We start from the raw sequence: 12,888 nt of genomic DNA, 5'->3' as shown, positions 1-12,888 counted from the left end.
AAAGGAACCTACATATGTATTTGTTAAAGTAAAACATCTTCTAATTTAAAATGGTTAAGATAAAGCCTATTCAGTGGAATGCGCACTGAACAAGTATTTAAAAGAGAAATAAACCTCTAGTTTCATGCTGTTTTGGTTTGTTAACATTTAAATAACTTCAATAAGAACGAAAAGCCTTTTTACGTCATTTCAGCTATGGTTTAGCTGCAAGCATTTTAGTTAGAATTACCAGACATTGCTCTTACACCTTCTAGGATCTTAGACAGTTCTTTACTTTCTACAGCCACCAAAAGACACCCATGGAGCTGTCTGAAAAAGAAAAAAATCATTACTATTGGAAGAGAAAAAGAAAACTTTTGTTTTTTAAAAAAAAAGCTTCTTTGTAACCCTTTCAGACCAAAATAATTTCAATTTGAAAAAAAAATGCGACCAGGCTTGCCTGCTCCTATTGTCTTTTAAGCAAATCAATTGCCTTACAGTTGTCTCACTTCTTGCTATAAGCAAACAGGAAGTTTTCATGATTTTAACTTCCTGTGAGCCTGTACAGTAACTTTTTATTTACCTTCCACTTTCTCTTTACTAAACCATTGTCAAATCAATTTTTAAGAGCAATCTAAAGAAAATTATGAAAAAATCTGTCTCTAAAGTAAAAAAAAAAAAACCTGAAAATTTGCCTTGATGCCAGTTTAAGTAGACTTCTATATTGTTCTCTGACATTGTCTGTGTAGCCCTAATACTCCATACTCTTGCGATTCTTGTGACATGAGCACACATTTTCTAATGTTTCAGAGAATAATTAAAAAATCAACATATCTTTTCAGTTGGTTTGTTAGCCATTCCAAGGTTATTTCAAGATCCTTTTGTTTTCCCAGTTTTTATGGGAAAAATGTGTTAAAATGTGCTTGTTTGTCAAACTGGTTATTTTTACATCAAGCTAGCGAAAAACAAGGTTATTTGCAAGGAAAAACAGGGTGCAATGATAACAGTGGCAAAGGCCATTAGTAAATAAACAGCGATAAAGCAGAGTTCATGTAAATATTTCCATGGGTGCACAAATCTAAACTATTAATACAGCTGGGAAACTGAAGAACTATACTTTTACTTTTTGTTGCAGTGGCTTGAAAATGTAGTCTCAAGATTGTACTTTGAAAACAAAAAATGCTATTAAGCCTGATTTTTTTTTATTCTCCAAAAATTATTTGTCAATATGTAGTTGATCTGTAATAAAACATTAAGTAACTATAATGATTGGAGAAATACAGTGTCTTGCAGAATGCATTACTTTTCTTTTTAGTGTTTAGCTAATAGCATTTAACTAAAGCTGTTAAAAACTACACTATTGTAAACAAAGGTTTTAAAAAAGAAACCACTTCCAAACTTTTTTCACCAGATCAAAAGCAACAATGAAACTTAGCTTAGGTCTTTTGAAAATATATTAACTGCTGTATTTCTGAAAGCAAAACAGAGGCTACAGAAATTATGGGGAAACAGCCTCTGCATATATGTTCCAGCTGTTAGCTGAAATCCTAGCCAAAGCTGCCTGGGCTAGGACCCTCAGAGCCCAAGTTGCCTGTCCCTCACAGGCACATATTTCTAGTAACTCTGCTCAGAAGCCTAGTCTCCAGTTTCCCACTTCTGCACTCCAAAATTTTAATTTCTCAACTCTTTGCCCCTAAATCCCCTGCAGGGTCTTCCAGTCTCTTCTCCAGCTTTTCACTGGAGGTATTTCTTCTCATACTGCCCCAAATCCTCTCTCATTCCAACCCCCAACTTCTCCCAGCACAAAGACCCCTACTCTTTCTATTCCCTGCACTCACTCTCCTCATACCTGAGTGGGAACATCTAAGCACTTTAATTTCTTTGCTCCAGACCATATGTCCCAGAGTCCAGCAGATGATACCTGCTGCACTGCCCCTCCTCGTCCTGTTGTTCTTTGCATATACAGCCTCTGCTGCTTTCCACACTCTGCGCCTAAATGGCATAAAACATAGTAGAGATTCTAATATGATTGCTATGTCATGAATTACATATCTAACAAACCAGTCAGAAAGTAAAGGTTTACATCATTCAAATGTTAAACCATACTCACATTCTTGACTGCAAAGATTAAAAAAGCAGTGGAAGACAAGCCCGTATTCCAGCTCCACAAGTGAGCATCCTATTATGAAGCCCAAGGGAAGGAGGACTGGGAATTAAAAGACTAATTTCCTTCATTCTTTCTGTGCAAACAAGAAATCCACATGAAATCGCCCATTCAAGATAGACAACAATCCATCAGATTGATCTGAAGAGAGGAACACAGATTTCTGTCTGCAGGAGGTAAAGAGATCAAATGCCCCTGAGCCTTTCCCGATGCTTCCAAAAGCCCCTGTTACAAAATTAAACCAAACACAAACAATAAATGAGAACCTTGCACTGCCAAAATCAAGTATCCCAAGCTGTGCAACTGGAGGGAAAAATGGAATTTCATCAGTGGACTCAGCTATAAAGTCCAGGGTGTAGGTTGGAACACTTCATATAAGTCCCAGTCAGAAACCAAAAGGGAATTTCAGAATTTCTTTCAGAAAGGTTGCACCAGCAAATTTTAAAGTTAAGGACAAAAAAAATACAACAAGCAATTTCAGCAGCTCTCTGGCTGCAAGTGAAAACTGTTCCCACATCTCAAGGACATACCTGAGCATACAAGATGCTTGCATTAACAGACCTAACAAATGACATGCCAATTTTGCAAGAGAACACTAAAAAAAGGAAAAAAAACAGTGTGCCATCTATCTCATATTAAAGATAAATTAAAAAAAAATATTAAAGAATCCATTGTGGGTTGTGGTTGTGGTAATCCACAATGAAAGTAAAATATCCGTAATTTCACCACAGACAACAGAAGAAGTCAGTAAATACCACTGCTTAATACTGCACATCAAAGACACTACATGGGCTTCTACCATTACTTCAGTCTACAAGTTTGGGACAAGTAAAAGTGTTACGAACCTAAAAACAAAGTACTAGACTCTTAAAATCCTAGATTGGAAGGAGGACGTACTGCACTGATTGGCTGACAGATCTTTCTATATGCCATTAATGTAATGATCATTTTATGATCATTTTATGATCATTTCAGAGGATTTATCAATAGGCCAGATTGTCCCTATAGTCACTAATCTTAATAAAATCTAAAAGAGATTCTACAATGGAATTTATAAGACCTCAAAATATCCTAGATCTTCTGTAACTGAAGGAAAACCTAGGAGGGCTAACAAGTTCACTTTTTATGCTAGAAATTCTCTTTCTAAAGGCAGAACTTCATGGAGATTTATATACATTTAGCTGTCTTCCTGCATGATCTGCTCTGCATATTTCCACATGAGGTGGGGTCCCATTCTCAACATTTATAACAAATAAAATGTTATATATTCCCTTGCTAAATACATAAAATTCACAGATAAGATAAATTGTAGCATATAATTAATGTTCAGAAAAAGCACAGACAGATTAAATGCCAGACGCTAGAAAATAACATTTCCTATTCAGCATCTGTATAAATAATTTAACAGCACAAAGGATGGATTTAAAAATGGTAAGCTAAACTGCAAAGCGGGTAGAGATTGACTTCTAACGGTTAAATGATAGTATAGTGCAAATTATAATTAAAGTGTGGTTGTATTCAAATGTTGTGCTGGGGTTCTGCTTTTGTGTTTTAGTTTCCATAAAAAAATTCCCATCTAATGCTTTGCTCTGCAGAGTAGCTAGAGCTTTGGATGCCTCCGTGGCTCTTTCCTAAATTGTACTGTTAGTGGTAAGGATCCTGCAAACCCTAAGGCTTTGCTAGAAACCCCAAGTGAGTTTGCATGCTGATAAATGACAGAAATTTAGGGAAAAACTGAGTTACACAAAAAAAGTACAAACTCTATTTTTCTCAAGTGTATCAAATTTGCCAGAATATAATCCCTATACTGTCATCTTAGTGAAATATTTCATATTTCTAAAGAGCATGTTATATAAAATCACTAACAGATAGCATCTATTATTCAAAAGAACATTAACAAAAAAACAAAAGCAAAGGTACCCTCTGCAAGCAATATGATTCAATATTGTATAACCACTGCTTCTTTTATATCTCCTGGCTAATAATTTTTGTTAGTAAGTGAGGCTGAGGCCATGGTAGCCTTCTATTAAAGTATTAATGCTTAACAAAAGAAGATACTAATTTGTCTGGAAAACAGAAATTTAGACAGGTGAGAGGTAAAAATTAAAAAAAAAAAAATACAATACCTATTTACTTACATGCCTCTTAAGAGCACTTAAACAAATATATGCGTGGTGGACTGACCCTGGCTGGAGGCCTGGTGCCCACCAATGCTGCTCTGTCACTCCCCTCCTCAACTGGACAGGGGAGAGAAAAATATAACAAAAGGCTCATGGGTCGAGATAAGGACAGGGAGATCACTCACCAGTTACCATCACAAACAAAACAGACTCAACTCAGGAAAATTAATCTAATTTATTGTCAAACAAATTGGAATAGGGTAATGAGGAATAAAACCAAATCTTAAAACACCTTCCCCCACCTCTCCCTTCTCCCTGGGCTCAACTTTACTCCCAGTTTTCTCTCCCTCCTTCTCCCCAGCAGCACAGGGGGACGGGAAAGGGGGTTACGGTCAGTTCATCACACATTGTCTCTGCTGCTCCTTCGTTCTCGGGGGCAGGACTCCTCACACCCTGCTCCAGTATGGGGTCCCTCCCACAGGAGACAGTCCTCCACCAACTTCTCCAACGTGAGTCCTTCCCACGGGCTGCAGCTCTTCACAAACTGCTCCAGCGTGGGTCTCTCCCATGGGGTGCAGACCTTCAGGAGCAGACTGCTCCAGCATGGGCTTCCCACGGGGTCACAGCCTCCTTCAGGTGCATCCACCTGCTCTGGCGTGGGGTTGTCCGTGGGCTGCAGGTGGAATTTCTGCTCCACCATCAACCTCCATAGGCTGCAGAGAACAGCCTGCCTCACCATGGTCTTCACAAGCTGCAGGGGAATCTCTGCTCCGGCACCTGGAGCACCTCCTCCCCCTCCTTCTGCACTGACCTTGGTATCTGCAGAGTTGTTCCTCTCATATATTCTCACTCCATTCTTTGGCTGCAAAATTGCTCCTGGTTTTTGTTTTGGTTTGTGTTTTTCTTTCTTTCTTAACTCTGTTATCACAGAGGCGCTACCACTATCACTGATTGGCTTGGCCTTGGCCAGCGGTGGGTCTGTCTTAGAGCCGGCTGGCATTGGCTCTGTCAGACACAGGAGAAGTTTCTAGCAGCTTCTCACAGAGCCACCCCTGTAGCCTCCCCCCTGCTACCAAAATCTTGCCACACAAACCCAATACAGTATGTTAAACATAACTTGGAGGAAAAGCAATTTGCATTAATCTCTAGTTGGAGGCATCTGAGATTTGGAGAATGGCTGATAACAATAACTCAAGGATATGACCTCTTATCCAGCAGCAAATTAGCTTGTATTTACCACAGGACAGCGTAAACAACTACTTCTTGCATGTTTTCCTTGCAAACCTCTACCAAACACTGATTCCGTAAATATCCCAACAGCAGCATCACAAGCAACTGAAATAATCCACAGTCGTGCACATCTCAATCTTGTCAAGCCCTGCTGGCTGCCTGGCAAAGCGGAAGAGGTCTGGCTACCTATTTCTTCACTGGGTAGCTGCTGACCCAAGCCAAGCAGCCACTGAGCCAGCCAGCAGGGCATAGCCCTGCCATGTGGGTCACCTGCAAGTTGGTTACCTCTCTGTCTTACCAGCTGCCAGAGGAGAAACAGGTAGAGCTGCCGTCCCTTTAAACTGTGAGTCACATCAGCAGGCTGTTAGACGGCTAAGCAGTGGTGTTAGAGATACCTCCTGTTTTGCTGGAGATTCTACAGTGTCTGTATTTTCTCCCCATCAGCAATCTGCACTTTTACAAACTGGAAAATCCCTTTTCGTTCAATCACGAGGCCAATTTTGCTTGTGTCAAACCTCAAGTCTAGAAGATCACATAATTTGGAAACTAGGAGACCAAATCCCATCAGCGAGGTAAGTTCCCTTGACACAGCGCTGGGATGTTGAGGACAGATTGCCAAGGCTTGGACAGGGTAATACCCTGTGGCTCAACTATGTAGGAATCACTGATAGTACCAATTGGAGACTTGGAGCATGTCACGAGTGAGGGCAAGGCTCTGGAGGAGACAGTGAAGCACACAGAAGCCCACACGGTTCTCTTTCATCCTGCCAGCCATGGTAGAGGTGTCTGAAGGAGAGGGCTCATCCTGAGAGTCAATACCTCTCTCCGTGACTGGTCCTACAGAACGGGCTTTAGCCTTCACAACCACAGGACCCTCTTTGAGGAGTGAGGACTGCTGGGCTGCGGTGGGATCCATCTGACAAGGCTGTCAAAAACATTATAGTTTGTTGGTGTGGCTGTGGGACCCAGAATGAATTTGCCTGAGAGCTAATACGGAAAAATTAAAGCATAGCCACTTCTGTTCCCCATTCAGCAGATGACTCTGACAGTGCCAGAACAAGGGAGGGTCCAAGAGCAGGTTAGTGGGGGCAGAGGTGCCCCATCTCTATTAGCAGCAACCTTTACTTATACTGGGTGACATTGTATCTGCTTACGGGTTTCCTGCAGTTTGTTTCCTGTGGTTGAGGTCACGTAAACCCACGTGAACAGTGTGAACGCCGCATGAAGGGCTTACCTGTAGAGGGAGCAATTAGGAAGCCGTGATTTAGTGTGACTTCATTAGGTGTAACAGCCGACCCGAACTGCCGCTTTTCCTTCGGCCAAGGCACTCTACTCCATCTAGGTCCCAGTTTTCATGATCGTCATTAGGATGGGGAACATACAGGCAGACCCCTACGCACATGGATATGTTAAAACAGAAGCCTAACTTTCATAGGAAACAAGGCAAACCCCTGTTTTTCTGAGAAAACTCATTCATAGGAATTGTTAATTAACAAAAATTTATATTGAAACTTCACTTCTTGTATGTAAAATAATGGGGAAGTGGCTTTCTTCCATGTGTAAAGGGTTTTTAAAGTAGGAGAAAATTTCACATGCTGCTTTCCAATGCTCTGTCCTGTCCAGGCAAGACCTATCCAATATTTTCATGAACAACTTGGGTAACGGAATGGCTGAGATGGAATAAAAAGAAAAAAATCAAATATGCTTGACAAACTGAGTGACCCTGACCAAAACTAGTGAAATTTAGCAAAGAGACAAACAGTGCTTAATAAGGAGATACCAAATGTATAGATACATTTGGGTAGTAACTGTCTAGAATAGGAATCTAAGATGAAAAATAAAGTTTAGATGCTACTGGGGAAAAATAAAAGAAAAAAAATCATGTTCAGAGAGGAGCAAGACTGGAGGTACTTGTATGACTGTTCTGAGGTGATGAGGCTGCTGTTACAGACACATGAGAACTGCTATTTTGGACTCCACACTTGACAAATAATGTTAGGAAACTGGGAGAAGTACAGAGGAGAAAAAAAAAAAAGAGAAAAATGACTGACAAGGGAACATGGAAAATGTGAATTTTTCAAGTGGAAAAGGTAGATATAATGTTTATAAAGGAGCTCCTGTCCCTTTATAGCAATCATTTTTTGCATGTCCACAGGAAAGAGGACAATAAAAAATAAGGTTAATTTCGTGTTTTAGGTCATGAAATATGGAAACAGGATTTGGCATGATCAGCTTTACTGAAGGCTTTTACGAGTAAGTTAGATGTGCATCTGTTAGAAGTGGTGTACGTCGATGTCGTCCAAGTTGTTGACCTGATGCACCACAAATAAAAACCTTTATAAAGTTAAAAGCTACTAGACTGTGAGTTCCTATGAGGAAAATGCCAATGGGTCTTCAACAGTCCCACCAATTCAGTCAACAAACAGTTGAGCTGAAGGGCACTCCAAAGCATCATCAGCCTTAGCACCTGACGGGAGCGTCCTACCACATTACCATCACCAGACATCTGATGTAGCCTTGGCATGGAACCAACCCATGAGCCAAGCTACCTTTAACTGCTCCAGGTCCAAAGGTCTGGGTACACGGGACACTTCACGAAGCAGCTTAGGCTAAGGAAGACCTTGAAGTTTTTTCCAACTCACCAGTCCCATGTGAACTCCAAGTAGAAAGTCCTGAACAGCAGCTGTGAACTCGGGCTGCCTTCCTGGCTCACTGCTTCCAGTTCGAGGAGGAAAGGCAGGAACGGAAAGGAAAAAGCCCTTTCCAAGCCAGAACTCAAGGTTGGTAAGTGATGATAATAAACTGGCACACACTCACTAGTGTTTATGCTTAAAGGCTTCTCTATCTCAGAGCTGGCTTCACAGCCTTAGATCAAGGTTTTCTCCCTGGATCCTCTTAGCCAGAAACACCCTAAATACTTCAACCAGCAGCACTGGGTTTTGCTGCATCCTCGTACTCCAGCACCCCCGACCCTGGTGCCAACCAGGAGCTCAGCAACGCCTAAGAAAGGCCCGATTGCCTCCACTCTCCTTTTCCCTGCCTCTCCCCGCAAGGCAACTTTGTCCCCCTCCCGTAGGGCCGGCTTACCGCAGGGGAGACGCCACCGCGCCCGCCGCCACGACACCCCCTCTGACAGAACCCCGGACTCCCGGGACGGGAGCACCTCGCCACTTATTGCTCCCACCAAAGCGAAGGAAAAATAGCGGCCCTAGGCCCCGACACCCGTTAGAGCAGACGAGAGAGGGAGACCGGGCCGCGCAACGCCCGCGACCGAAAGCCCCCACGGCCCCGCTGTGCCGCCTCCCCTCAGCTCCGCGGGGCGACGGGGCGGGGCCTGCGGCGGAGCCCCGCCCCCTACGCCGGCGGGAGGTGTCCGCGCGCGCCCGCCCGCGCCGGGCCAGCGGCTACCTCAGCACTTCCGGGTCGGGGGCGGGGCGGAGTGAGGAGGTGGGTGCGTGACGTTGCCGGAGGGGTCCGGGGCCGCTCGGTGCCTGTTATTGTTCTCGCCGCCCGCTCTTCCCGCCGCCGCGTCTGCCTTCCCCGGCGCCTCGGGGAGCGGCGGGAGGGCAGCAGCGACCGAGCGAGCCCGCAGGGGCGGAGGTAGGAGGGAGCGAGCGAGCGAGCGGTGCCCGCGGAGGCGCCTGGCGGGAGCGGGCCGCTGCCCGGTGGCCGTTAACCGTTTCCACCTCTCCGCAGCGCGAGCCCTGACAGCGGGGGCGGGGGGAGAGCGCGCGCGCGCGTCACGAAGGAGCGAGCGAGAGCCGGGGACCGGGCGGCCATGGCCTACGCGTATCTCTTCAAGTATATCATCATCGGGGACACAGGTAAGCGGCGGGGGCGGGGAGGAGAGGCCGCCCCGGGAGCGGGGGGCGGGAGCGGAGAGCAAGGCCCGGTTCCCCGCTCCCATTTCCGCAGTGCTGGCGTCGTTGACGTGGTGGCTCTGCGCGAAGAGGCGGCTCCCCCCGCCTCTGCGCCGGGCCCCGCCCGGGGCCTGGGCCTGCCTCTCGGCAGCTCCGCGCCCGGCGGCCTTGGGCCCCGCACCAGGCCTGGAAGCCTGACAGCCGCCTCCGAGCCTGGCTGACAGGCCGCGGGGCAGGTCGGGCTGTGTCACGCCACAGGCTGCGGCATCTGAGCGGGGGGGACGGGGAGGAAGAAGGCGCTGTCACTGCAAAACTTGTACCCGCGTAGTGCCCCTTATTTGTATCCCTAGAGCAGTGAGGCCAGGGAGGTGCCACATGCCATCCTGCAGTTTTGTGATGCGTCCAAGACTACTGCTGTGAGGTACCTTTAGCTCGGGCCACAAGGATGGCCTTTCCAGCCCCAGCTAGAGGTGCTGTAGCAAACTGTTAAAGCGTTGAGATATGCTGTCAAAATTAAAAGATCTGCATCTCCCCTTCTAGTTTATGGGGTTAGTTTTGTTTTATTTTTTTTTTTACTACTGCGTTGCCAGGTGCTTCAGGTTTCTTCTGTGGTCTCTTCACTTTCTCACCCATTTGCTTGTCGCTTTTTAAAAACCTGTTCCATTCCATATGTCACTGGCTGCTGTGCAACAAATAATAATTAATGCTTATGAGTGCTGCTGACATAACCATATGCTGATAGAAATTGCTGTTTGAAGCCCCTTTGCCAATGTATTTTATGCTTCCTCAGTATAGCGTGGATATAAGTAGCATACTTGCATCAAACTGTTGTCAGGACAAGGTAAAACATGGTTAACTATTGCGCCTGTGTATTGTGCATCTTTCTTGTTGTTTTCCTCATACCTGAATAAATTCCGCCTTTAATAAGATTGATGACACAGCTGACATTTTACAGGGGTACCTGCATAATTGTACTTCATACCTGTGAACCAAATTATCTGTTGCTAGAGTGTAATTATACACTAGAGTTGCATTACATGTGAGGTTGGATGCAACTACTATGTGATTTTATTGTTTTTTTAAACCTACCTTTAAACTCTGGAAGCTTTTTTACAGCTGCTACTGCAGTAGTCTAGTACAAATGAATCTTAAGAAATATATCGCAGCTATAATGACTGTGTTGGAAGCATTAGGCTGTAGATGATGAGTGAAAATTCTGATTTTTCTTGAGTATTTCAGTGAGGAACAGATCATTAAACCAGAGGATAGGAGATTACCTGAGCAGATTCAGGGGAAGTAAGAAGAGGTTTGTCTGCCCAGGGTGATGCAAAATGGTAGTGCAGAACTCAGAATGATAGTGCTTCAGAACAGGTGGCTAATTCTGGTGCATCTCTTGAAAACTGTAATTGTTAAAAGTGGTAGAGACAGCAGCAAACAATTGGTTTGGTACATTGATCGTATACTGATTAAATTTTTACTATGAAATATCTTCAGTGTAATGGTCTGTGCTGCACTTCTGCGTTTCAGTTGCTTGAAATGTGAAATACAGAATGGATGTGCGTCGCTTCTGAAGTTGTTTCAGCTGCGTAAGACCCAAATATGGGAAGAGTGAGATAGAGGAGAGGAAAGCATCTCACAAGTTTCTTTGGGGTTTTTTGTTTTGTTTTTTTTTAAATTCCTGGGGCTTTTATTCAGAGTTGCTACAGGAAGCTAATTAATACTACTGCAGCGATCATTCTTGAAGTAAATTAAATATGCCAGTAGTGGTAAGTTCATTTTGCTTTTATTTGGATCTTCTATGAGCCTTTTAAATATTCTAATATAGCTAGTACAGCTAGTAGTGAAGAGCCAATTTATGTAGTGCACAATTGTTTGTTGTCAAAATTACTGTGATGGTTCAACTGTTACTACTGTTCCTCAAACGAAAGCAGCTGAACTCACAGCTCTGCTGATGGAAGTTAAGAGAGGATCAGGACTGTCCTGTTCAGTTCCAGTAGTGGTCTGCCACTGCATTCCAACCAGTGAAGATATCCCAGTGGCCTTGCAGGCCATGTAATTTTCGTAGCGATCAAGAAATTTATTTCTGGGACTTGATTTAGATTCTTTGGAAATGAATCAGCTGCCTGGTGACTCAGCAATTAGTTGTAAACAAACTGTAGAAGAAGAAAAGTAAGACAGCATCAGCTAAGGACAGATGTTAACATTTAGTTCATCTTTCTTTTCAGCACTACAAAACAAAGTTGGTTATGCAAGCCACAAACAAACCAACAAAAAACCCCTGCAGTTATACAAGATACCTGCATGTGTCTTCTCTGAATTCTGACTCCACATGCTTTCATCTGCTTAAAGACAGGAATTCAGTATGATCTCAGTCTCTTAAAATGACAGCCACAGAAACTGACTGTGCAAGACTGCTTTTTGCTCAACAGCTCTTGTCCCCTTGCATCGCTTGCTTCATTGGTCATTGACATTCAGTGACTTTTTTCTTTAGCTTGTACTTCAGGCACAGTGGCTTTATGAACATAGAATTGATTCTATTCTGGTTGTTACATTTTCTTTTTTTTTTAAGTTTTTTCTATGTAGTTGGAGTTGTTTTAAGATCTAGTTAGTTTTCTGTTGTGGGAGAGACCTGAAATGGCATGGTTGTCTTTCAGGTATTCAAACAACATTGTCATAAATCTGCATGGGTTTTACACTGTATCAGTGGGACAGTACCTGTGAATTTCATGTAATAGTGACTGCTGAGTTAACCATGAAAAATCTGGATATTTCCAAAACATTATAGGAGTTTGCATATAGTTTTTGAAGCATAGATGGTGCATTCTGCTTAGGGCTTTGAGACCTTTGCCTTGGTGGTTGATAGTGTCTGTTTCAATTTGATTGGTGGTAGGAGTTGGCATGTTCATCCACTCTTCCCTACACATCTGCTTTTGGCCACCAGTTGAGATGGACTTTGATCTGATCCAGGATGAACACTCTTGGCACACAAGTGTTGCCTGTTTTTGCAGTCAGTGACTGAAAGTCTGTCTTTTTTTTTTTTTTCTTAGAAGTTTTTCTGTATGATGGTGAAATCTTTTCTGTTTAAATGTTTTTGTTACCAGCAGTCTACCACATGGGAATAAACTAGGAATGATACATGAGATTTCTGTGAAGACTAGAGCTGGAATTTTTTTCCTCAGAATATTTAAAATACTTTAAACAAGATTTTATTATATTAGGGTATCTTTACTAGATTTCACCAGAGAATGCTACTGAAATTTAGTATACCTGAAATACCAGTTTTGCAATGGTCAGATTTCTTGCCACCAACGTAACTGTCAGTTGTATCCCATCTAAATGTCTCTTTATGATCAGTGTTGCTGCCTCTTCCATGAGCAGATCTGTCTTCTGCTTTTCTTGAATGTGTTAGTTCAGCAACCCTCAGAGCTTCTTGCATAATAAAAGCCCACTTGCCTTTCAATTTCAGCATATAGTTGCTGGTTATAAACCAAAGATATCTCAAAGTTATTCTTTTTAGGGGAAGATGATGAGAGTA

General features: G+C 43.3%; 1 protein-coding gene and 1 long non-coding RNA gene across 2 annotated transcripts in view; one reads left to right on the top strand and one right to left on the bottom strand.

Annotated features, from left to right (window-relative positions):
• Positions 1–8,846, bottom strand: part of LOC142600362 (uncharacterized) — a 38,886-nt gene extending 30,040 nt beyond the window's left edge. The window contains exons 1-3 of the long non-coding RNA XR_012833810.1: positions 8,136–8,846; positions 6,648–6,727; positions 248–309 (exon numbers count right to left, since the gene is read on the bottom strand). This is a non-coding gene — a long non-coding RNA (uncharacterized LOC142600362). The remainder of the gene's footprint in view (positions 1–247; positions 310–6,647; positions 6,728–8,135) is intronic.
• A 66-nt stretch (positions 8,847–8,912) lies between these two features.
• RAB2A (RAB2A, member RAS oncogene family) overlaps positions 8,913–12,888 on the top strand; it is a 45,118-nt gene continuing 41,142 nt past the window's right edge. Inside the window, exons 1-2 of the mRNA XM_075744030.1 lie at positions 8,913–9,093; positions 9,190–9,317. Of these exons, the coding sequence (XP_075600145.1) occupies positions 9,272–9,317 (46 nt within the window). The 5' untranslated portion in view covers positions 8,913–9,093; positions 9,190–9,271. The remainder of the gene's footprint in view (positions 9,094–9,189; positions 9,318–12,888) is intronic.

Source organism: Balearica regulorum, chromosome 2 (genome assembly GCF_011004875.1).
Source record: "Balearica regulorum gibbericeps isolate bBalReg1 chromosome 2, bBalReg1.pri, whole genome shotgun sequence".
In the NCBI taxonomy this organism is placed as follows: domain Eukaryota; kingdom Metazoa; phylum Chordata; class Aves; order Gruiformes; family Gruidae; genus Balearica; species Balearica regulorum.
This window is presented reverse-complemented; position numbering and strand designations above follow the sequence as displayed.